At 39.7% G+C, this 25874-nt stretch overlaps 1 protein-coding gene across 1 annotated transcript; it reads left to right on the forward strand.

Moving 5' to 3' along the window:
• The first annotated feature begins 657 nt into the window (after positions 1-657).
• On the forward strand, positions 658-25131 carry SLC39A8 (solute carrier family 39 member 8). The gene is made up of 8 exons (XM_040064753.1): positions 658-834; positions 7607-7775; positions 11807-11976; positions 12448-12570; positions 13724-13891; positions 20307-20514; positions 21029-21213; positions 23866-25131. The coding sequence occupies exons 1-8, from the start codon at positions 658-660 to the stop codon at positions 24010-24012; spliced, it is 1347 nt and encodes a 448-aa protein (XP_039920687.1). The 3' UTR covers positions 24013-25131.
• The last annotated feature ends 743 nt before the right edge of the window (positions 25132-25874 follow it).

Here is a 25874-nt window from a genome sequence, read left to right on the forward strand (position 1 = left end):
GCTCTGGAGATAGTGCCGGTGAGGTGTGTACGGCGGGGCCGTACCTGCGTGCCTGCCTGGGCCTGGACCTTGGCCTCCGTTATCCCTTCTGCCATCCAGCGGGTCAGGGTGCCGCACGGCAGGTGGGGCAGGCGGGCAAGCTGGGGCTGCGTCTGGGAACGGCAGCGGGGGCGATGACCCTGATGCTCGTGCGACCCTTGGCCCCCGGGCCGGGATCGGCGGCAGCCGGGGCTTTCGCATCCTCCCCGTCTGCCCGCGGTCTCGGACGGCTCCCGGCCGGCCTCCGCGGTGAGCGGCGGCGAGCCCCGCCGGGAGCCCCGCGGTGAGCGGCACCGAGCCCCGCCGGGAGCCCCGCGGTGAGCGGCGGCGAGCCCCGCCGGGAGCCCCGCGGTGAGCGGCACCGAGCCCCGCCGGGAGCCCCGCGGTGAGCGGCACCGAGCCCCGCCGGGAGCCCCGCGGTGAGCGGCACCGAGCCCCGCCGGGAGCCCCGCGGTGAGCGGCAGCGAGCCCCGCCGGGAGCCCCGCCGTGAGCTGCCGCCCGCCCCGCGTCCCCACTACGCCCCCCGGGGAGGGAGGGGCCGAGCGGGCGGGCCCCGCTCCCGCCCCGCAGTGCCCGCGGGCTGGAGCCACCCGCTGCACTCGCCACGTCCCGCCGGGATGGAGGGGCCGCTCCCGGGCGCGGCCGACGCCGCGAGCTTCGCCGACGATGTGCTGCGCGTCTTCGGGGCCAACCACAGCCTGTCGGCGGGGCAGCTCTCCGAGCTGCTGCAGCGCCTGGGAGCCGCGCCCGCCCTGGGCTCGGCGCTGCCGCTCGCCCACCTGCACCACAACCAGGTACCGGGAGATCCGCCGCCGCGCTGGGAACGGCCGGGAGCGAGGGCGCCGGGCCGGCTGGGCGGCTCCGTGCTGTCTTAGGTCTCGCCGCCCTCGTGTTTCCTCACGGTGAAGCCGGCAAGGAGGGAGGGAGGGAGAGAGGAAGGGAGCAGACGTCTGCTGGGGCTCTGAGCGCTGGTTCTGGGCAGAGGCAGCGGTGTGCCGGAGAGAGCTGCTGCGGCGCGGGCTGCCCCGGCATTGGCTCTCCGTCCCCGCCGCTCGGCTCTGAAACTCTCTCTTTTCGCGGTTAAATAGCATCTGTCCAGCAGCAAGGCGTGTATGAGAGCCAGCTGGTGTTTCCCTCCGAGAAGTGGATAAGCAAATCTTCAGGACTTGTTAAAAATACGATTGTCATGAGACCTCAAGAACTCGATTATACAAACAGGTCTGCTTGTGTAAAGAAACTTCTTCAGAATTTTTCACGTCTTTTATCTAAGTTGAGGGCAAAGTGTACACCCCACCAAAAGCCTTTTAAACTGATGTCTAATTTACGGACTGGATATCATTGGAATATTGCTTCTCTTTAAAACATTCATACTCCGTTAAATGCCTCCACAAGAAACTCAGATCTCATTGCTACTTTTAAAGTCTTTGTAATTTCACTTGCCAGGACCATGCTGGACTGAATTTGTTTCCTTGAAGGGAAATTTTGAGATCGGTGGTGATTTCCATATGCTCAGAAATCAGAGACACAAAGTTAGTCATAAAAAATGAAAGGAAATCTGGAATGACTGTTTTCTCTGGTTTGATCCCACTCCCTAAGAAACAGAAGAGGGATGGTTCTAGGGACCTTGTGAATTGTTTTTTAACATGGAGCGGTAGCTCTTCTGCTTTTTCTGTGAAGGAGACAAACCTTGAATAAACCCTCTTTGTTTTAGAAAGGTTTAATTGGGACTTAACTCCCCTTAAATCAATGTAGTATTCAGTATAAGCATAGTAATGTTTGCTGGAGTCGATGCTTTCAAATCTCACAAACTGAACACTGTTCCAGCTCAGTGTGTTACAAACATAAACATTCCCAGCCACACATGCTAAATACAAGTTTGCAGTGTTGAGTATGGCTATGAAAAGCAGCTTTCTTTAAAAGGGCATAGAAATGAGTAGATTCTTCAGTCCTTCAGGTTTTCCATCTGCAAAAGCACGTAGCTCTCGTACACAGGCTTTGGCACAGGCTACAGAAGGGAAAAAAAAGTAATGCTCTTTCTTATTACTACAAATGCGTGTTCCTCGTCAGTAACTTGAAGTTTAACTTTTTTTTTTTTTTACAGGCCTGTTCTAATTGTGCTCACCTTGAATAATATCTAGGGTATCATACTGAAATGTGCCCACTTTTTTGCTGACTTACTGGTATTCTTTCTTAAAATTTGCCTTGTATCTGCTCCATCAGCTTGAACTATTAAAGCAAGTGCATTTTGATCCCTCAGAGATGTCAGGCATGTCCATGGCTTTGGGCAGGGGGCGCATGCAAATGCATGCTCACACCACGTAAATCCTGTGTGGCTGTTTTTGAGCACCGTGAGTCTTGGTGCTTACAAGTCGATAATTCAGCATCTGCTGGTTATGACAGAAGACATGAAAAGGCCTAACACAAGTTTGGGCGTTGGAAGGCATCAGAGGCCTAAGCTCTACTGATTCTTGACAGAGGAAAGTGAATACCTCTGGAGAATGATTCAAGTCTTCCTCAAGGCAGCTGAATCCATTCAGCCTGCATAAATGTAGGAGGGTGCACGGTTTATCTTAGACTTTCTTAACTTCTTAACTTCTTAGCTTCTGTGTCCAGAGCTAGTGGGATGATTTCCAGGCCTTTCTTCAAATCAAGATAACATATCCCCGCTCTTCAGAGAGTCCCTCATCCCAACCCTGAAGGAATTTTTAGTGTCAAGCTGGTCTCTAAGGGACAGGTGATATGGCACCTGGCAGAAAGGAACAGTCTCTGTAATTTTATCCCAGTATTAGTGTTTAGTTTTAATGTCTCATTCACAACAATTTTGGTAAGCCTATTAATCTCATGAGAAAATCTGCAAGAAGCTCATTCATTTTTTTAGAGATTGAAAGTCTGAGTGTGTAAGCCAAAAGAAGATGGATTGATTTCTGTTTTCCTTTGATACCAGGTTGTCTTGAAAAGAAAAGGGAGAGTAAAAAATTATTTAAGATAGTGTTTGAGTGTATACTTGTGTAGGTGTTTGTTGGAACTTGTGTCCTATGATGTCTGTAAAAATGGTAATTTTTTAATGTAGAAGAAAAAAACCTGGATTTTTTGAGCACCCTTTTGAAATTTTGGATTGAACTGTCACCAATTTCTTGTACTTTTGGTCTCTTTTTGCTTTCATCATGCACTTTTATAATTATTTTTATTTTGTGTTTATTATATTTTTTTGCTCTTCAATTTTTCTGTTATCACCTAAGCTAAGACTCCTTGTCAGAGAAATAAGTGGTAATTAAGCAAGCACAAATACTGGTAAGTGCTGTTTTTTCACATTTTACTGTGGAATTGGCACACATTTTAGTCCCACTAATAGGGGTAAAATTAGCAGTTACAGTCTAATAGAGATGATGGCTTGTTACTTGCTCTGTATTTTATATTATTAGCGAGATATGAAACCCATGAAACCATACCTGACCTTCTATCACCGAATTCATTGTAGTATGGCAGCCATACACGTGTGTGCCAAAGGGCTAAATGACATGCTCAAAAGCTTTGGTCAAAAAATACCTGGAAGGTAAATGGGCATTGGAAAGAAGGCTTGCTAAACTCACCTTTTTTTAATGCTTTGATGTAATCAGTAGATGCTATAATCATGTTCCTGTTTCCTTCTTTGGCCTTCCTAAATCTATATTTATGCCAGTCTAGATGCTATACCTGAATAATGTGTTTTAATGTAATGCATTTTATTTTTAAACAAAACGTTTGGACAAAATTAATTTTTTTAATTAATATTTGTAATCAGATATAATTACCTTTCATCTCAGGATGAGTCAAAATCTAGTAAGTTTAGTAGACAGACTAGAGCCAGGCTAGTATATTCTTCGATTTGAGGATTTTTTTGTTAGTTTTTCACTAGTTACAACTTGTCCTTTTGAAAGAAAGGAGACAAGAGTGACAGAGTGTGGCTTGATCCAACATCATGACCTGATGTTGCCTGGCCAGTGAGATGCTAAATAGGCTTACTTGTTGTACCCTCCAAGTGTCCTATTTCTACACTCTTTTCATCTGATTTCAGTATTTGTGGACAGTTCTCAACTCCCAGCATGGACAAGTGCCTTGCACCTGTCGTGAAGTGTGAGAAATCCCTAAAGCACACAAGTGCATTTGAGCAGCTTCATCTGACTCTTTCTCATGGAGTGTTGCTTGTTGAAGGAATGATTATCTGTATCATGCAATTTTTACCTAAGTGACACAAGGGTGTTACCACACCAGCGTTAGATGCTTTCATTTCTCTACAAATAAGCTGAGGAAGTCACTGCTGTATGTCTCTATTTTGCCTTATCGATGCTCAGAATAATTTAAGGGGGGGAAACAAAAAAAAACCACAAACAAAAAAGCAGGGGGAAAAAAAAAAAAGCTTGTTAAATTCAATTCATTCACTGCATTTATTGCTTGCTGTTGCTACTGTGGGACCAACTGCTCAGCCCTGGGCTGGGCTGGGCTGGTATTTAATCTGGCAACATCTAGAAACTGCAGTGCAGGATGCTGTTGAGTATTTTAGTGCTTCACATGTGGAATGCTACAGATAAAACAGGTAGAGCAATGATAAGAACACAGCAGAAGATCAGAGAAGGGACGGGTGCATTTAAAAGTTGGCTGTTACTGTAGCATTTTAGTTAATTTCTCCAGTTATAAGAATCCCATATTGCTCAATCATTTTTGGGAAAGGCTTACCAGGGTAAGAGTAAACATAAGTTTGAATAACCTAGTTGATAGTTTCATTTTTTCTAAGTCTCAGTATTCTGTAGCTGTGTAAAATCTATGATTCAAATCCACCCAAGTTTTGATTAAAGCATTTTAAAATTATTTTTTGACAGTTCAGGGATGATCGGTTATGTTTTATATTTTTTGCAATTGTCTACTAAACACTTGGTGACAGTCACATTAGAGGAAATCCTCTCACCTTATCACTGTGATAAGGTCTTGCTGCACAGCAGGGGACAGACACAACCACAGACTTGGTGAGTCAGGACATCATATTCAGTCCCCTGTTCCAAGAGGCTAAATTTTCTCTCTGATGAGATGGTCCATCGGTCTTATAAAGTAAATACCTTATGTTTTTACAGTAGTGTGGCTGTGTTAATGTATTTATTTCTCCTGGAAAGATAAATACAGAGTTTTGCAGTGTGTAAACATTCCTTGCTCCAGTCCAAGGCTTCTAATAGATCCAGTCTTTTGATTATTCCTTTAATAGTGTTGATGAACTCATGCAAGCTTGCTTTTTAGCTCTTGGATGTATGTAGGAGTTTACTGAGAGTATGAGGTGACTTATAACAATGAATCATTTATAAGAATCATTATCTTCTGGGTTTGTCCCTGATCAAAATAATAATAGTAATTAAATACAGCTCTGTTTCTCAATTTCACATGAAAGAGCTCTTCTCTGATGATATTTCTCACTTCCATGTTTGTGTATAGGCAAAGTTACAAGTGTCAGGTTTATTAATTTATGCTGTGTCTGATTTAGTTTCTCTCCATTTTCTGTTTTCCTACCTACAGCATTGTTTTCATTTTTGTGAATTAAAGTTAATACTGACGCATTGGTATTTAAAAATGCTAATACTCTATTCTGTATTTTAGGAATGAGATAGTTAAAGGTAGTTTCTTTCAGAGATAGTTATGGTGCAAATTCTCAGCTCTTACTGGCTCATTTTTCTAACCACAAACGTCCAGAAATGGCTCCGTGAGCTGGTAATAAACACCATACAGAAACTATTCCAGTAGACTACAACTATCCACAACTATTTATTTTGCTGTGGGCATATTAGCTGTGAATACATGTGTTATTTGTATTATTCCAAAATGCAGAGTTAAGAGTGAAATGATTAAATACATAACCAGTTTAGAAAGCTCCAGTAGTTTATGTATTGACCTGTTGAAGACTGTATCTTCAGTGATGATTTCTTTATTTGCTACTTTCATGTAGGTCAAATGGAGCAACGTTTTTTAAAGCAAAAAACTGTCTTCTGTTATAAACTTTGTTTATGTTATAGGTGGTACTTCTTTGACATTAGTATTGACATTGAAAGATTAAATTATATGCACTTTGCTTCTGTAAATTTGAGTCTTCAGGGTCTCATGGCCTTAACAAAATTTGCACTTAGGTTTGTGTTCAAGCATGTGTCTGAGTACTCTGCTAGACTGGCTTGTAAAAGAGGAAGGACAGAAACATTCTGGATGTAATTTAGCTAAAGTCATTTGAATTGGCCTGCATGTTCTCTCCCTCCAAGCAAATCAGAGAATCATGCTCAGGTGATGAGTGCATGCCTTTCACCTTTTGGACAGTAACAAAAATATTTATTAACAGCAGCAGAAGGAACTCTGATGAAATAAATGACTTACAATCACTCTGCCTTATCTGTAGGAGTTAATTGCCTTATAAATAATAATGTTGAATTACTGGAGACGTGCTGTGTGGAATCTGAAGGCTGACAAAACTGAGAAGAGCAGGGAGTGACTATTTGTGTTTATTTTGCTAAGGCTTCCAGTGCTCTCTGATTGCAGCCACACTGAGTTATGCTACAGGGAGAGTCGTGCTTTAATTGGTGTCTCAAATAGAAGAAAACATTTGATTTTTTTGGTGTTGAGACTCAACCCTGGTATGTGTTTGTTGTGCAGCAATAATTGCACAAAACTATTGTTTACACCCAGAAAAAGAACACTTTCCATTATCATTGCAGGAAATATAGAATGTAAATGAACAGAGAGTGTTAGGTGAATGATTTCAGCAGTTTGGAACATTTCACATTAAAACACTCCATTTTTTCTGTAGATGTATCTTTTATGACACTTTATGCTTTGTATTTTATCTTTTTGGTTGAAAATGACAAACAGAGGAATCAGTCTTGCCTTGTTCCTGGCCTGGTTTAGCTCTGCCAAGTACATTTATTATTGACCCATCAGATGCTGTTGTGTCCTGAGCTAAAGGCAAATTGAAGATCCCAAACAGGAGTTTGTCTCATGGTTTTATAAGACAGCGTTTGCCCTTAAGAGTTACTGCTGTAAGATGAATGAAAAATGTTTAGCTTTAGACCATTTTAAGGAGTTAATTTGGGGAGATAAATAAGAAACATTGTTGTAAAGTAGAAGTGGTCACTTACATGAACGAGCTGTCATTGAATTACCAATTACCAAATGTTTTCTGGCATATTCTGTTTCTGAGATTTTAACTGTATCTAGTCTGCTCTTTCATTTAATTATTTTGTAATTACATTAGGTTTTAAGTACCTTGAAGCTATTTTTCCAAATATATTGTGAGGTTTAACTGTCCGAGTTCTCAGGGCAAAAGATTTGCAAATGTCTCTTAAAAATGTCATTTATTGATTTGTGATTTATCTAACTTAAAGTACTTTGAATCATTTCTGCTTCACATCAAGCCATTGCAGTATTTTCTTGCACAATGTACATTGTGTAGACTTCCCTGAAAATTCATTACAGTATCTCCATGTTGTAATTCTTGGATTTCTCACTGTATGTCTTATTTTTTGCTTTGCATTAATGTGTTGTCAAAATCCCTTTTGGTTGCAGTGTTTGACTAGTGAAGAAATCTTTTCTTTGCATGGGATACCGAACAACAGTCACATATCAAATTCCAGCTTCTCTACAATATGTCCTGCAGTTTTGCAACAGCTAATTTTTCACCCATGTGATCATCAGGAAAGCTTTGTGGACACATCTAAACCACATTCTTTGCAAGGTTAGTTACTATTAGTTGCATTAATGCTGTGACTGGAGTGGGGTTTTCTTAGAGGAGTAGTAAGCATTTATCTATAAATAACAGGAGTGTCTTGTTTGGGATGATATGGTTCCAAAGCGGAAACATAAACTGCTGTTTTATGTTGGCAGACTATCCAAACAAAATTGGTATCTCTTGATAGTGATCTATTTAAAATGCTGTAAGAAAGATGAAAGAACTGACTAGAAAGTAATGAAATATTTTGCCCACTTAAGGAAGAGCCTTTCTGACTTGTTCTGTTTGGATAATGGTTTGTGCCTTGAAATGTAAGGACTTGTACTTATAGCTGATTAATAGAAGAAAACATGAGTGTACAGAAGAGAAGTTTGTGCAGGTGATTTGCAGTGGGAAATGGTGGAATCTGTATGTGCGGAGGTAGGTTAAGCTAAAATTACTTGGGCTGCATTTGAGTGGACTTATTTTTAGGGGGGCTCTCAGGCAAGCCAGTGACTGGTTTACTGAGGAAAAACACTTGTATTCTTTCCAAATTCTGACTCCTGCTTTCATGTCATCTTCTGTGATGACCCTTCCATGAGGAAGATTGTTGCATGGTTAAGTAGCCTTAAACTTCTTTCTTCCTTTTTTTCTCACTATTATTTCTGTTTTTATTGCGCACAGAATCATACAGTGCAGTAAAAAAAACAATGGACAGGTAATGTTTATCTGATTAAAGAAACCACTTTTTGCGCTAATAAGGGTCAAATATATAATGACTTATTTATTTGAGTCAGTACTCCAAATGAACTTACTGATCCAAGGGAGTCAGCTGAATTAATGTTAAAAGCTAGGATGCTGGATTAGTAGTGCCTAATGTCAGTACTCATAAGAAGAGATACAGAAGTGCTTTTTGTAACTTTTGAAATACTAGTATTAATAATGTTCTGATAAATATAGGTGGTAATCTTTAATAAGAACTAGAGGTCATTCCTAAAACATAGCTGTGTTTTGCTGTGTCAGTGGAAGATTATAATTCTAATCGAGTAATCACTGAAACCATGGCACCAATTTAGCATGACTGCTCTAGATTGCTTGTATCATGTGGAGACACATATTACCAAGACCCTAAGATCTGCATTGGAGAGTAGAATCTGTTATCTTTTTTTTTTTTTGAGTGGGGGCATGCTGGTTAGGTAGGTTGAACATGGAATCCTTGACCTACAGTTAACCTCCTAAGCTACTTAGACCATCCCTCTTGTTTTTCTTTTATCTAACCATCTCAGAAGCAGTGTCCAGTAGCCAGATAAGCAAGGCAGCATTCTCCCTGCCCCTCCCTTGGCTGCAGCACAAGAAATCTGCAAGGCCCATGGTTAGGGCATTTTAAACCACTGCGACACACAGTGGTACCTGTTTGAACAGACATTCCTAGAAAAGCCCAGTGCCCAATGCAGCTGTTGATTTATACACCCCACCCCATCGCCAAGTGAATCTGTATCGCAGTAGCATTGAGACCAGATGATTTCAACTACTGCCCATGGAGCAAAATCCTCCATGCTTGTTTCCAGATGCACCTATGTGAATTTTCTTCCCAGGGACTCCCACTCTCTTAGCAATACACTGTCTTCCAAAATACTAGTGGATAAGATGTACAGAAGACACCAGTTCAATGACCTTTAGGAACAGCCACTCAGAATTAAAAATAAGTGATGACAAAGTACAGTAGAAGTTGGAAGACAACAGATGTTACATCTTTTTTCCTGGAATTTGTAAAATTCCCATCTAACCAATCTGATCTTGGGGCCCACTCAAGTCCTCCCCTTTCTTGCTTCTCTGAAAGATAATAGGGAGGTGATTAGAGATGCATGAAACAGCTGAAACTGCCCAGTGGCATTCCTCATGTCCAAGACAAACACTTTCTGTGTTCTCTGCCTGACTTCTTCAGAAAAGTATTTATGCATTTACTTCCTCTTCATCCTAGAACAAGGTTAAGGAAGAGTGTGAGCCTGCCTGTTCTTACAAGGAGCAGTGCTGAGCAGCAGTATTGTAAGGAGGGCATCTTACTTGCACTCCTGCAGTTTTACATTTTGGATGTCTTGTGCCTTTGGGTATCTTGGCTGTTCTCTTTATTGGGGCTGCAATTTAGAGACAGAAAGAATAATGGTAGTTAGCAAAAACTGACTGAGGCATCAGTCTCTGGGGAAGAATTAGTGCTGCATCTGGGTGCCCTGCTCTGGTAGATAAGTCAGACTACCCGGCTTTCTGAGATGTGTGGACTCATGAAAAGGCTAGTGTGGATGAAGCCCTAATGAATAAAACCATTTTAAGGCAGCAGTGCATACATGATATTGTGGAATATGGTCCTTAATGCAGGAATTTTGTCAATATTGGTTGTCTTGGAATTTTTTCAACTCAGTTTAAAATGTACATTTTTGCACAGAATATGGATAGATGTCCACACACTAAACTAAAAGACTCTTGCACTTCTGTAGTAATCCCAAATTTAGACAGTGCTTCCTGACTCACAATGACACTAGAAACCCATTTATTATAAATTTGATTTCAAAACCATTGTTACAATCTTAATTGCCATTTAGTTTAATAAAAATTAATCTAGGTAGTTTAGTGATTCTACCCATATCCAGTTGTGTGTTTTTCCCTCTTTCTGTGTAGCTTTCTCAAAATTGGCAGATGAATGTTGTAATTGGCATTGATACATCTGCAAATGCTTTGAATGTTTATAATGCTTTCTGTTCTTGACATAATATAACATTAATTTCATAAAACCATTGTGACACTGTACAGAGTAGAGCCATCCCAATTGCACTTGGGGAATCTAGCTTAGTGTGTTTGCCAGTCGTGTTCCAGAAAATAATACCAGACCATAATCTGATCTGTTAGTTCCTGCTATGCAGAGAGGAATTTAAGGTAACTTCCCTACATACACACAAGCTTATAATGGTGCAACTTTCTGGATTAAATGAAACTTTTCTCATCTAAGCAGCATTGTGTTGGCATTGATTATTATTTGTGGTTAATTTTTAAAGACAAACTCTCTGTCCGTGTGGATTACTTCACAGTTCTGTGACATCACTTGAGGCACCCTTGTAGACATCTTTGCACATCTCTGTACTCACAGGGATTTGAGATGTCACTGGGAAAAAAAAATTCTTCATAGAAGCACAACTCTGTAAATGCTTACGAGTAGCAACAACCACACCACACCTCTCCAACCTATAATTCAGGTTCCAGAATAATTATGGTAGGGATTTGTGCAAGTCGTGGTGCCCGAACATTAAAATCTGAGATTATGCTTATGGTGAAGGAAACAAAATTATACTGAGCCTTGGTGCATTTATGATTCTTAGGAAAGGTTTTTCCCTTTTCATTCCTAAATCACATGTCCTTCTTTTCGAACCTAGAACCTCTTTTTTATGCACTTTTGTTTTTCTCTTATAATTATCTCAACTATCAACTATCTATTGCCTCACCTGTTGATAATGGCATTTTCAGCCAGAAGAATTTCTTTGAATGAGAGGAGAAGGGAGAAGGATTAGGAATTGAGATACCATCTCAGGGTGGTTTGAAGGAGTCATATCAGGAAGGATTTTTACATCTAGTACAGCCAAGACAACAGTCTTTTTGTCATGGAGTTTCTTAGAAGTAAATGTCAATTGGAACTGGTTCTGGGACTAGTAAGAAGTTTTGTTTTTTCTTTATGCTATAGCTGCTTCAACTATTGGCCTAAGCCTAAACTTTTACTCTTCATTGACTGTAGAGAGACCTCGTTTATACTAGCAGCAGATAGGTCAGCCCATATATTCTACTAACATGGTTTCCATTTTTAATATGATTGTCCCAGAAAGTGTTGTCAGATATTTCCTTTCTGCATGTATGCATCTTAACTGCCTATGCATTTTAAGAATTTTATATTTGTGAGTTTTAATTTCAGCCAAGGAACAACTCTTTTACCATCCCATGCCAATTAGAGAAATCACAAGCAGACTGAAGTGGGTGTTATACTAATATATTTTGTATTTCTCTTTGTTTATCCACAGTTTGGGGATTTGGGTTCCTGGCTGTGTCTATCATTAACTTGGCATCACTTCTGGGATTGATTTTAACTCCTCTCTTAAAGAAGTCATATTTCCCCAAGGTTTTAACTTACTTTGTGGGCTTGGCCATTGGTACTCTCTTCTCTAATGCAATTTTCCAGCTCATTCCAGAGGTAAGCAAGGGGAATCATTATTTGGTTTGCATACTAGTTTCTGAAGTGTATCAGTTTTAAAAGCATGATGCAGTAGGGTTCTGTGTGTGGGTTGTAATCTCCAAAGAGTTTTGTGTGGGCTTCAGAGCTGTTAGTTATGATCCATCTCTGGTGTGTGTCAGAGCCATCAAGTTCTATGTCTTGCAGTTCATTGGGAAGGACCAAGGGCTATTCTGCCTCCAAACAAAAAGAGAAATACATTTGATAAAGTTGTAGTGAACTTTAATAGGCTACACTGTTAACATTTTGTTCAAGTTTAAAAAACGTAGTGAGATCAGAATCTTTTAAAATTTCTGCTCATGGAAACAGATAGTTAGTATAGAGACAGATTTTATAATAGAGGGGTGTCTGTGTAGTGTGAAGTTTGTTTGTTTTTCTGGAAATGTGCTTAGATTACAGACTAATTTGCATTGCTTTTTTCTTCACTATTAGGCATTTGGGTTTGACCCAAAAGTAGATAACTATGTTGAGAAAGCTGTTGCTGTGTTTGGAGGATTCTATATTCTCTTCTTTGTGGAGAGGATTCTTAAAGTGATACTAAAGCTCTACAACAAGGTAATGAAACCAATCACTACCTGAATGAGCCTTGCCTTAAAGTACCTGTCATATTCTGTGAGATACTTGCTAGATAAATAAAATGTGGTGATGGTGGTGTTCTATTTTATCTGAAGAATTCAGCCTTACTGTGTGTTCTGATATATCTGTTTAAAACCCATATGAATAGGGGAATAAATCTCACTTTTTTGAGGGAGTTACAAGCAGCTCTGGGAATGGAATCCAGATGTGAGTGTGGTCTGCTCTCTTTGGTATATGCTCCAGTTGCTCTCAACAACCAAGTTGTTGCTCTTGTAGCTAAACACATCAGAAAAACATGGAAGTATGTAAGAGGTGGAGAGAATGAAGTCTGCCCGTGAAGTTCCTCTTTGGGCAGGAGAAATCAGTGTGACAAATACACTTTGGCCATCTGCAAAGGGCAGCTGTGCTGAGAGGGCCTGACTCTGGTCTTCAGTAACTTCAGTCCTGTTTCCCCAAGCTCTGATACACAGATCTGCTTCACTGAACACTGCGGTTGTCTCCACTTGCCCAGGGCTCTGCTTTCTACCCCTTTGTCAGAGTACTTGACTTCTGTGTGCTCACTTGAGCAAGGCTGAATTTGTCTCAGAGAAGGGTGCCTCAACATTTTTGATCCTGCCTGCCTACTACTGGTGAAAGGGAACTGCCCTGTCCTCCTACTCTAACCTCTCTTCAGTTTTCTCCTCCCAAAGTGTTGCTGATACTGAAAATTATGATCAACTGTCCCTCATTTACAATAGCCAGAAATAGAAAAAATGAATTTGTTTTTCTTTATTTGTGTAAACAGACAAAGGCTAATAAGCTCTTTTTGACAAGCAACCATGCGTAACCAGCAGATGTTGATCACTTTTGGTCAGGTTGGCTTGGGAGATTCTACATAAAGGTATAAAAATGAAAAGTCTCTCATGTTTTCTCATTGGCCAAAAGTAAAAGATAAGTTCGGAACTTAAATATGTTTGAAGTTAATTTAAAAAATTAAATGTTCACTGCTGTTCATTTCAGCAATCACTTGGTGTTGAAAGCAAGGCAGCATGAATATGATCTCCCCTCACCTTTTCCTCTTTGTCTTTATTTTCTGACATTGTTGTTTTGCTTTTGTTTTAATTAGCTACCTACTTGTTTATTTGTAACCTAGACTGGCCATAATTACTTCGAAAATGGAGAAGAGCATCATTCTCAGGATAAGACCAGCTCACCCAAAGCACCATCATCCAGCAATGGGGGCGTGTGTTACGCAAATTCTGCTGTCATAGAGAGCAATGGAAATCTTGGTTTTGACAGCATCAGTGTGGTCTCAGCACAGGTATGAAAATTGTGTCTACTTATTTATTTTATTCCTGCCAATTATATAAGCATATCTAATGGGAGAGTTACTATGAGTTTTTATTACTTTTGTCAAGTTTTTTGCAGACTTACAGCTTATAATTTGGTTGAACCCTACGAAAAAATACAGGGTTTTGGGGCAAGCTTGAAAAAGCTGAATGTTGCACTCAATTTCTAGCCAACAAAAAAGGTTATGTTATATCAGTGTTGAAATGGGTTGGACAGAGAGATATATCTAATCAGATTTGAATTTGTATTTAATTTGGTTAATTTTGGTTTTGTTGTTGTTACTGTTTTGCTTAAAGAGTAATAGCGTGTTTTACTGTTGGGTTAATGTTGATCATACAAAATGATCTGTATTTTGTTCCTGAATATATAAAGCCTTTAACTGTGAGAACCTGGTTCTTCTGAATTGACGATTAAAGAGAAAAACTAGTACAGTAACTTTCAGGCAGTATATTGTGAGCACTGATTGTGATAATGCGGTGTGTCTGGATACTGTGGGAACCATGGAGGTCATATGTTGAGACAGAAGCCACTCCTCCTGGCTTAAGTATTATTATCTTTCAGACTTGTTCTCTGTATTTCTTTGTGTTTGTTTTAATACTGCAAATAAAACTTCATTCTCTCTGAGAAGAAAATAGAAGTAGGAAGAGAAAGTTTTGTGCTTCTTTAGTCTTTTTCCATGTACAGAGAGGAGCAGTACTGTGCAGGGAGGAGAGGTACTGTCCCATACTGGAGAAAAAAAAAATTAAAAACACATAGGAAAAAAATTTTCAGATGTCTTAAGGCAGACTTTTTTCATAGCAGAGAGTTTTTGTTTGCCATCCATTCTTATAAGCCAGTAAGTTAGTTATGGGGAGCAGAGAGGAGCAAGCAGGAGAACAAGCCAGAGGCAGTCCCTAACAACCAGGAGAAAATCTGGGAGTTCTGCATTAACCCTGCAGGCTCACAGGGCATTTGATGCACACTGTTTAAAACACCGAAATTGTACTTGTCCTTACCGTAGAAATGTTGTGAAGTGTGGTGGATTCTGAACATCTTAAAAACTAGAAGAGACATACTTAATTATTAAAATTACATGGGCACCAGGAGGGAATTAGTATTATGAGTGTCCATAAGTTTTATTTTGTAGAGTTACAAAACAAGCAAAAGAAGCATCCGCTCTCAGTGGAAACAGAAACAGTGTGGCCAGGAGGATCATACCCCTGTGGCACTGCTGAGGCTGCACCTCAAATCCTGTGTTGGGTTTTGGGTCCCTCACTACAAAGACATTGAGGTGCTGGAGCATGTCCAAAGCAGGGCAACAAAGCTGGTGAAAGAGTTGGAGCATGAGTCCTATGAGGAGCAGCTGAGGGAGCTGGGATTGTTTAGCCTGGAGCAAAGTGGCTTTGGGGGACCTTAGCACTCTGCAACTGTCTGAAAGGAGGTTGTAGCCTGGTGGGGGTCAGTATCTTCTTTCCAATATTAAGTGACAGAACAGGAGGAAACAGCCTCAAGTTGTGCCAGGAGAGGTTTAGATTGGATATTAGGAGAAAGTTCTTCACGGAAAGGGTTGTCAAGCATTGTCAAGCCCAGGGAAGTGGTGGAATCACCATCTCTGGAGGTGTTTAAAAGGTGCATAGAGGTGTTGCTTAGGGATATGGATTAGTGGTGGACTTGGGAGCATTGGGTTAATGGTTGGACTTGATGCTCTTGGAGATCCAACCTAATGATTCTATGATATTGTGTAGCAACAGAAAAGCCATCATTGCCCTTCTCCTCCTCCAGTGAGGTTCAAAGGGGCTGTCTCAGGGGAGGGCCAGCGTGGCCGAGGTGCTTTGGGGCAGTTAGGGTTATGACAGGAGGGTAGGTGTGCATTCAACTTTACAAGAATGTAGTATTTAAGACAAAACCACTTGGCATAACCTAATGTGTACCAAAGAGAATTTTAGTGTGTCTTCATAATTGACAGCTTGTTAAAGAGGGCAAGTACGGAGTAGTCAGAAGTCAAAATGAGGGCTTTAAAGAGGAAGTTTGAATCTTGATTGTGTCAAGGTGTGGTAACTGTTTTCAGCCACGGGGATCCAGCTACATTCTCTCCTTTAATACCAGAAGAGATTGACTGCCCGAATAAATGTTTAATTAGTCCCCTACTTTGTTTTCACTTGCAGCAGTAAGTGCAACCTTGGAAACCTTTGTGCTCTACCCAGAGTTTTTATCTACTATGCACTGAAATATGGCTTGACAACAGAAACTTTGAAGGAAAGTTATTTCAGAGACAAATTGGTGAAATGTCTGTGTTCTGAGTGCACATTGTTAGAGTTGTATAACAAAACTTTACAGTGCCTTTATTTATTGCCTGGAGGCAGCGTCAGGGTCCCTTCTTGGTCCTGGGGGCTCTTCCAGAGGACTTGTCTGGTTCATGTCTGAGGGAATCAGACATGCATTGAAAATAGCAATAGTAATCCAAGCTATCATAGGATAAAATAAAAGGGTCTCTGTATAATTTCTTTAGTTTGGGAATGAAGGAGAGGTCATTACTTTTTAAAAAGTGCCCTGTGTTTAGAAAAGCATAAATACCAAGGTTGTCTTTGGTTTACCATAAATTATGGAGATACAAATGATGTAGAACTGCACTAATAATTAATAAAAATTAAACCTGATAGTCCAGTTGGGTATTACAGGGCTCCTTAGCTGGCATCTCTTTTGATGCCTTCTAAACTACCATGACAAAACAGAAATAGTCCAGATAAGACAGACATTTTAAATTTTTTGCTTTCGAATCCTATGTGTTTGTAGGGTATATTGTCAGTAGTCTGCCTTTACCTTAAACATGAAGAATATGTATTACTCATTCATCTACTTCTACTGGATACATGATCTAGTAAAGTTCAGAATGTAAATCCAGAAAAGCAATTTCATTGTACTTTATATAATTTAGAGAAGTTGTCAAGACATTATTTAAAATGGATTACATGTAAGAACTATGATTCTTCAGTGCTACACAGTAAATGTAAATGGCAGATAGCCAAATATATATATATATATATATATATAAAAACCAGAAGCATCTCAGGAACTGATTCCCTAGTTTATAAACTGCAGTTGTTTCTGCATTTTGAAATTTTGGATCAAGAAAATAATTTTTAGAAGTAAGTCGATACTGGTACCCTAAATTAATTGCAATTACTTTTTTTTTTTTTTTTTTTTTTTTTTTTTTTTTTTTTTTTTTTGTGGAAAAAACATGTGGATTATTTAAAATGAAAATTCGTGCATTAGATCAAATACCCTTTCCTCAGTGACACTAGAAATGTGCAAGAAAGATTATGTGCTTTAGGCAGAAATCAGGATGTTCTACATAACAATCTTTCCTCCAATTTGTAGTCAGCTTGAAGGATGGTCACCAGAGAACAGAAAAAAACAGAGAACAGATCTTTAGCTCAGGAAGCTGGATGAATTGGTTAGAAGAGCTTTGCTAATTGTACTTTGGCTTTCTTATACTCATGTATATTGTATGGCTTTCTTTGTAATACTTCTTTCTTAAAGTGATGTTCAGCCTGTCTTCATGGATTAAGAGAGAGATCTATTACTTGTAAGTAATCCTATCTCAAACAGAAATAGTACAGGTACAAATTAATAATCTCAAAAAAATGTTTGGCATTGCTTGTGTTAGAGGAAATGTTAAGAGGAAAGCCTTCAAAAACTAAAGGCAAGTGTGTAGTACAAATCTAAAATCTATGTGTTTAAGTCAGCAGGGAAACTCCTGACTTTTTGATACCATTCTCATTTTCAAGTCAAAAAAAGTACAATTTCAGAACTTCCTGTGGACTGAATAGGAGCTGCTTTGTGGTAGTTTTGGCACTACTCAACCAAGGTTTTATTATCTATGAGTTCCAGGCAGTGCAATGGGCACCTGACTCAGAAATTCCTGACCTGAACTTTTGTCCTGTCCCAAGGCAGCTCCTACATACAAGAATGTAATCAGATAAAAGCCTTGTGAGCAAATCATGCAACAGACCTCATAGCTCTATCCTTAAAGATTTTGTAAGAATTTGTTAATAATTTTATTTCCTTGAAGTTCAAAATTCAGTTTGCCTGGTAGCATTTGCCCATGGCAAAACTAAAACAATTTGCAACGTCCTTTTTAATAATTAAGGAAAATTTCTTGGAATACTCTTTCGCCTTCTCCTAAGGGGAAGGAGGTGTTCCTCTGTCCTACTTCAAGAAGTGGAGATGTGTGTGGATGAGGGGAGAGCAGTGGATACTGCCTGCCTTAACTTAAACAATGCTTTTGACAGTGTCTCACAGTGTCCTCACAGGCAAACCCAGGAAGTGTGGGACGGATGAGTGGACAGTGAGGTGTATTGAGAACTGGCTGAATGGCAGATCTCAGTGGGTCAGGGTGTGACTGGAGGCCTGTCACTAGTGGTGTCCCCCAGGGTTCAGTACTGGACCCTGTATTGTTTAACCTACTCATCAAGGACTTGGTGAAGGGGCAGATGCCTCCTGAGGAAGTTCACTGATGACACAAACGTGTGAGGAGAGGCCAATGCCCCGCAGTGCTGTGCAGCGCTTCAGAAGGGCCTCGACGTGTTGGAGAGATGGGCAGAGCAGAACCTCCTGAAATCCAACAAAGGCAGATGCACCATCCTGTGCCTGGGAAGGAATAACTCCAGGCACCAGCACAGGCTGGGGGTTGATCTGCTGGAAGCAGCTCTGTGTAGAAGGACCTGGGTGCCCTGGTGAACAAGCTGTCCATGAGCCAGCAGTGTGTCCTTGTGGCCAAGAAAGCCATTGGCATCCTGGGGTGCATTAGGAAGAGCAGTGCCACAGGTCAAGGGAGGTGGTCCTGCCCCTCTGCTCAGCCCTGGTGAGGCAGGCACACCTGGGGTGCTGTGTCCAGTTCTGGGCTCCTCAGCACAAGAGGGACATGGAGCTCCTGGAGTGGGTCCAGCAGAGGCCACAAGGGTGATGAGAGGACTGGAGCATCTCTTATGAGGAAAGTCTGAGGGAGCTGGGCCTGTTCAGCCTCGAGAGGAGATGACAGAGAAGGAAACTTCAGCAATGCCTGTGAGTGTCTGAAGGGAGGCTGTGAAGAGGACAGAACCAGGCTCTGCTCAGTGACACCAGCCACTAGGACACGAGGCAATGGGCAGAAACCGATGCATAGGAAGTTCCACCTGAACATGAGGAAGAGCTGGTTCACTGTGCAGGTGACTGAGCACTGGAACAGATTGCCCAGAGAGGTTCTGGAGTCTCCCTCGTTAGAGACATCCAAGAACTGCCTGGATGCAATCCTGTGCAATGTGCTTGAGGAGGGATGTTGGACCAAATGAGCCACCATGGTCTCTTCCAGCCTTTACTAATCTGGGCTATGTATGTCTGTAGGCACATGGATGTATATATATTGCTGCTTATATATTCCAGTAAGCAAGCATTAGTTAATACTCTATAAGCAATCTTTTTAAAATAGGTGAAATACTATAATGATTGCAAATATTCTGTAAATACAGTAGTGTGTACAGAAATTCATCAAATGGATCATCGGGAACTTTTAGGGGAGCTTAGTTTGTACTCTCAGTTAAAATGGCAGTTCCTTTTATGTGTGTTCAGGTTTTTCATTATTTCATGGCACCACATGTATAAATTACTTCCACTTCTGGGAAGAATTAGTGAGATCCCTGGAGTGTATGTGCACTGCAGTTTTATATTAGCTTGTTGATTTCATGCTCTGAGCCTTTACTTGTGCAGTCAAAATTAGCCACCACTGTTTTTATTAAACATTCAATTTGTAGGAGCTAATTTGAATAACTGGACTTGACTATCATTGTCCAAAATTAGAAATAAACTTTATGGAATACCTGAATGTGTCTGTACTGTTGACATAGTCTACAGTACAGACACATCATATATATCCTGTAGATAGAATTCTGTTACTGCGTGTGTCTGAGATAATAACGTAGTGCCAGTTGGTATAAATACAGATGCTGCCAGTCACTGAGATCAGATCCTTCTGACTATTCACGCTTCTATGGAGGTGGCATAGGAGGCTTGGGACTGTCTTTGTCTGGCAGAGACTCCAGAGAGACATTCAGACCACTGTGACCTAAATTGTTTCCTGTCTCAGCTGAAGGGCAACCAGGTGACACTTCACAGTCAGAAGGGTGGTTGGGTCCTGCGTGTTACCTCGTTGAAACAGAAAACATTTGGTGCTACTGCCGTGCCATTTTCTTCTTGGGCAAAACAATTTGGTCTCCATATGCAGGAGTGCTTGAATTATATTCAGCATTCATTTAAAGACAGAAGCGTCTTTAATTTTATTTATTTATTTATTTATTTATTTATTTATGATTTAAAGATTCATTGGCTTCTTTTCAGTGTTTTGTGCAATTGTTTTATTTTTTTTTTTCCAGGAAGAAGTCATCCAAAGCAGTTTATGCAAGTGTCTTAAGGGGCGCCCACTGTCAAAGATTGGGACCATTGCTTGGATGGTGACATTGAGTGATGCCGTACATAATTTCATAGATGGCTTGGCTATTGGGGCTTCTTTCACTTTGTCTCTGCTTCAAGGGCTTAGTACCTCCATAGCCATCCTGTGTGAAGAGTTTCCTCATGAACTGGGTAAAGAACTCTATTGCACTTGTTGTTTGCTGTGGAAATCACTGTTGTAGGTGGATGTGTTGGCGTAAAGTTGGCAGAGGTTGAAAGAAAGTTAGACAAATTAATAGAAAAAATATTCATCAGAAAGTTACTGAACACCAAAACACACATCTGGCACAGGAAGTTCCCAAGTGCAGGTGGGTGGAAGCTGGGACCATATATTGGACAGGTACTAATTATCCTGTTTATATATGCTGCATACAGTGTTGCATTAATTAATTTTAAAACCAAAAATCATCACTGGTAGTTGTGTGTTCCTGTGCTCTTAACTCCATCTTGCATCATTATTTGTTTAGAATATTTCAGTTGCCTTAGTATTGAAGGGAAATCCTCATCACATATTTGAACACAGAAAAACAACACAGGGTTTTAATGTGTATACAAATAATGTCTTTTCTTCAGACTTCCTTTGAAATCAGAAAATAAACACAATATAATTTTCTAAAGATGGTTTTCTCTTTTTTTATTCTTTTAGGGGATTTTGTCATCTTGCTTAATGCAGGAATGAGTACTCGGCAGGCGCTGTTTTTCAATTTCCTATCCGCGTGTTCTTGTTACGTTGGGTTGGCCTTTGGAATATTAGTAGGCAACAACTTTGCCCCTAACATCATCTTTGCTATAGCTGGTGGAATGTTCCTGTACATCTCCCTGGCAGATATGGTGAGATATAATTTCATTTTCAGTTATTTATTTATCTGAAAAAACCCCATACACTCCACTAAGCCTCTCCAGTAGAATTTAGTATTTTCTCCATCTCATGCCAGTGACTAATAATAACAATAATAATAATAATAGAATATTGTCACTTAAACCCTTAATAGAGGTGCACAGATAGTTATTGTTAGGCTTTATAAAGCCTTACCTATCAGTAACAAGTTATATTTATTCATGAAACACAAAAGCCTTTCACCTCATCATATTATTAAAAAGAAGTTTTAGACAGAGACAAGCCTTTCATGAATTTGGCCTGGTTTAATCAAAGAGTAAAAAGCATATAAATATTTTGTTTCAACATTTTGAAGTGTCACTGTATTCCACCTTATCATTGTAAAAGGTTCATTTGTCTATTTAAACCACCTTGTGAAAGAAAAACAAAAAAGAAAGGTAAACAGAATGGAGTTAAATATTAAGTTTTGAGTTGAATGAAAGGTGTTGTGTAACCACAGTGATAATGAAAAACTTGATTTAAATTCCATCCTGATTTAAATTAAAGAGTGCCAGCCTCATTTTTGTGGTTCAGACAAAAAATTTTGCTGAGTTCTATCCAAAATACACTGTCAACCATTTATTTTTCAAAGTGTGCTAGAAGATATAAGGAAAAGAAATTGTGCTAAAATCCAGATCATATTGGGAAAAAAAATTTGGATTCACAGGCACTTAGCATTATTCCATAATTTCCTCTTATGATGATGTTTTGTCTCAGAACGAGAGAGATCTTTCAAGAGTTTAAACTTTTATTATGTTTAATTCAGTGTTGTAAGAACAGATGCAACAGAGGCAAAGATGTTTACATCTGCCACATGAGAATTCATTTGAGTGCAGAACTGGAAGACTGAGGCTTGGATCTGAAAAGATTTGAGACCCCAGTTTGGTTCCATGTGCATTTAGGAACTGTTATACATTTATAGTGGCTATTTTATGAAATACTGTTATAGTCTAGGTACTAGTATAGGATTTAATAAGTTAGAATTATAAACAATATAAGTAGTTTATTTTATAAGCTTGCAGTACCTTAATTGCTACTGCTTTTCATTTAGCTTCACTCACATAATGAATAGTAATGTACTGAACTCTGATGTGTAAAATTCATGGCATAAATTTATAGTGACCGTAGTTTGTTGTTAAATCCATCAAAGTAGGTAACATTCTTTTCTTTGTATCTGTTGTTCTGTTCTCTCTGTCCCTCTCTATCTCTCTCTCTTCCTGTACCCTCCTGTCTTTCTTTTTATAGGTTTTTGGATTGTATCAGTTACCTATCTGAACTTTTCTTCCCCCTGAAAAGTCTGAAATAGGGTATTGAAGTGCTCTGTACAGAAATCTGGCTTTCCACTTTCTTACGATTTTCACACACTTCTGGTTTGCTTGTCCAGAAGCAGGTAGGATTAACTGGAATGTCATGCCTTCCTCCTTTTCTTTTTGCTGTTCCTTTTTCTTCCAGTGCTGTCATAGTCCAGCCTCTGCCAATAGGATCGCTGCGTGGGGAGGCTGTGGGCAGGTGGGAATGTACGCTGAGGTGTGTGCACAAATGAGCTTTGCTGTATGGCATGAAGTTAATCTGGTTTTGCCCTCTTGTGCAAGAGTGTGACGGAGCTCTTGAACTGATTTCTGGGAAGCTTTGGACTCTTCCTGCTAACCTTAGCCTGTTCTTCAAGAGTTGCATTACCTTCAATGACTGTTTTTGTGTTGTGAGATCAAAGAAAGATACAGTTTCTGAGTCACCCAGCCTGAAGGTTTCCTAACTAGGGCTGAAATAAACTGTCTTCATTGTATTCTGGTTATACTATTCTCAGTAGAACAGAATACTTTAAGGCTTATTTCTCAAAAGCCATTATAGTTGACTTTACCTGCAGCGAGCATAGCTTGAATCATCCCATGCAGGGAACTACATGCCTGTGCTCTTCTGCCATCACCCCCACTGGCTCCAGAGGCAATATCTTTGTTTCTGCAGTTAGCAGCAGATCAGTGACCCTTTGCTCTTGTGTTAGCCATTAAGATGTATATTATGGAACGAAGAATCCCTTCATGGCACTGTAATGTCACATTGAATCTCCTACCACCAGTTTCACACCAGTTGTCTTCCTCTTCTTCCTAGATTCCTTCCTACCTGATGAGCCCACCAGACATGTAAAAAAGGTTTCTAATTTCTGAGGGGTTGTCCATGTTCTCATCTTCACTTCATTTTCCTTTAGACAGAGAAGAAGAATCGTAATCTTCTGTTTCCCAAACAAGGATTCCTCTTTATAGCAGTGAAGGAGGAAACAAAACATTTAGCAATACAAGGCCAGCTGCTCCTAGCAACACATGGACCAACAATTGGAACCTAGGAGGATGCTGGAATCAAAAAGGGAAAATTTGCATGAGACACAACCAGAAGAAGTCACAGTAGAGAGGAAAAACCCACCATTTTATCCTACCATCCTTGGTGGAGTGGTTTTTCAGGGTAATTAGGATGATATTTTCCTGTGGCTGCCTTGATCCTCTGTTAGTTCTAATATTCAATCCAAAGTAGCAGTATGGTTCAGTTCTTAATGCCTTAAATTAAGCATGCTGCCACGAGATGGCAATACTTACCTAAAAATTTCCTTTTTTCAGTTCCCAGAGATGAATGATATGCTGCGGGAGAAAGTGACAGGAAGAAAGACGGATCTTACATTCTTCCTTATTCAGAATGCTGGTTTACTAACGGGGTTTACTGCTATCCTGATGATTACCTTGTATGCAGAAAATATCGAGCTGTGAAAACGGAATCAGGATCGGAGGCATCAAGTAAATTGCAACTGGAAGACACTTGAAATCCATACGGGGACATTTGTTTAATCGACTCGATTTTGAAAGAGTGGCAAGGCCCAATCCTGTCCCTCTTGCCCCAAATACAGGAAATTCTTTAGGACTTGCAGTTGAACCAAATAGTAGGAGCTGTCAGTTTCTGTACTATGAAAATAAAATAAAAAAAAAAAAAGGAAAAGAAAAGAAAAGAAAAATCTAATATTTTTATTTCTTAAAATTATCAGTCAGATCTGAACTGTCATAGAGGAAGGGTGTTACTTGGCCAGTATAATTATGCAATACATGCAACTACATGCAGCTCCAGACCAACTGAAAGCTGAGGTCTAAAAGTAAGATGTGTATTTAAAAGAAAATAATACAGTTTCATATATTTTTTTAACTGTGATGAAGGCAAGCAGTTTCAAAAGTGGTTAATCTTTATGACTTTTTCAAAAGTGGTTAATCTTTATGACTTTTGTTGCAGGATTTGTCTGTGTGACATCTTCATTCCCCAGCAAAAAAAAGAAAAAAAAAAAATCAAACCATTTCAGAGTAGGTACTAATGAAGCTAAGATTTTTAATTACTAATTAACACTGGAAGGAAAGATACCAGTTCCTGCTTTTGATCTTTTCGCTTTATAAGTGCACTAGGGAATTGTTGATTTATTTTGAGAACCACTCTTTAATTAGAGGGAACCTGTGTTAAATTTATGACTGTTTATCAACTCCATAGTATTTTTAAAATGTTCAAGTATTGTGTTTTATGAAAATAATTGTTTCATACTGAAATTTCACGTATATCCCCTTTAAAAATCAATTTTTTAGTCTTAAAAAGGAGAATTTAGAAAAAAACCCTGCTAAAATCAACATTCCAGTATACTTTCTTCATAATTTGAATGATTTCTTTGTGTGCAGTTGGGTGGAATGAAATGATAATAAAATATACAAATTCGTACCACAATCTGTTGCGTGTGAACTTTCTAAAATCCTGCTTATATGTATGAGTTCTTCTGAAATAAACAACTCATCTACTCATTACTAATCTGTTGTAAGATGAGCGCGGGGAAATGAATAAAAAAATACATTCCATTTCAATCACCACTTTGCTTTGAAGGAAATGGTGTTATTCTCCAGTAAGTTAGTTTTTTCATTGATTTTAAAGCAAGTTTTACAGCTTCAAAGGAGATATTGGTTTTAGTTGTGGATGGGGTTTTTTTTTTTGTTTTTGTTTGTTTGTTTGTGTTTGTTTTTGTTTTGTTTTTTGGTTTTTTTTTAAGGTATTTCCTTGCTGTAGGAAGGTACAACTATTTTATTTTAAATTCGTTATTAAAATATTTTTTCTACCAGCTAAAGTATCTATTTTAGTACCCTAATTGAGTCACATCTGTAATTACCTTAGGAAAAAATAACTTCTCTAAGTGTCTGTTTAATAAAACCTTTAAAGCAAACTGCACAGGAGTTGTAAATAATACTACGATATCCCATCCCTTCCAGGAATGCTGTAGGTGACTTAACAGCTCTTACACTTGGTGCACAAGTTATCTCTCTACAATCTCAGAAGAAACTCATCTCCTTGTCTTGCCGTTCAATTCAAAATGTACAGGTGTGTCAAGCTGACAAAGATTGCTGGAATGAAGACTAGAGAGAAAGCCATAAATCTACAGGCAGTAGATGTAATGCACTTGTCAAAGGCAAGGCTACATTCTCTTTTGGGGGTTTACTTCTTTTGTACCCAATATATTGTCCCCCTTTTATTTTTTTCCCCCTTTATTACTGTGTTTTCGAAGAAGATAATGTAATTACATGTGTTGTGGTTGATATTATGATCATAATGC

Source organism: Hirundo rustica, chromosome 5 (assembly GCF_015227805.2).
Source record: "Hirundo rustica isolate bHirRus1 chromosome 5, bHirRus1.pri.v3, whole genome shotgun sequence".
NCBI classification, from domain to species: Eukaryota; Metazoa; Chordata; class Aves; order Passeriformes; family Hirundinidae; genus Hirundo; species Hirundo rustica.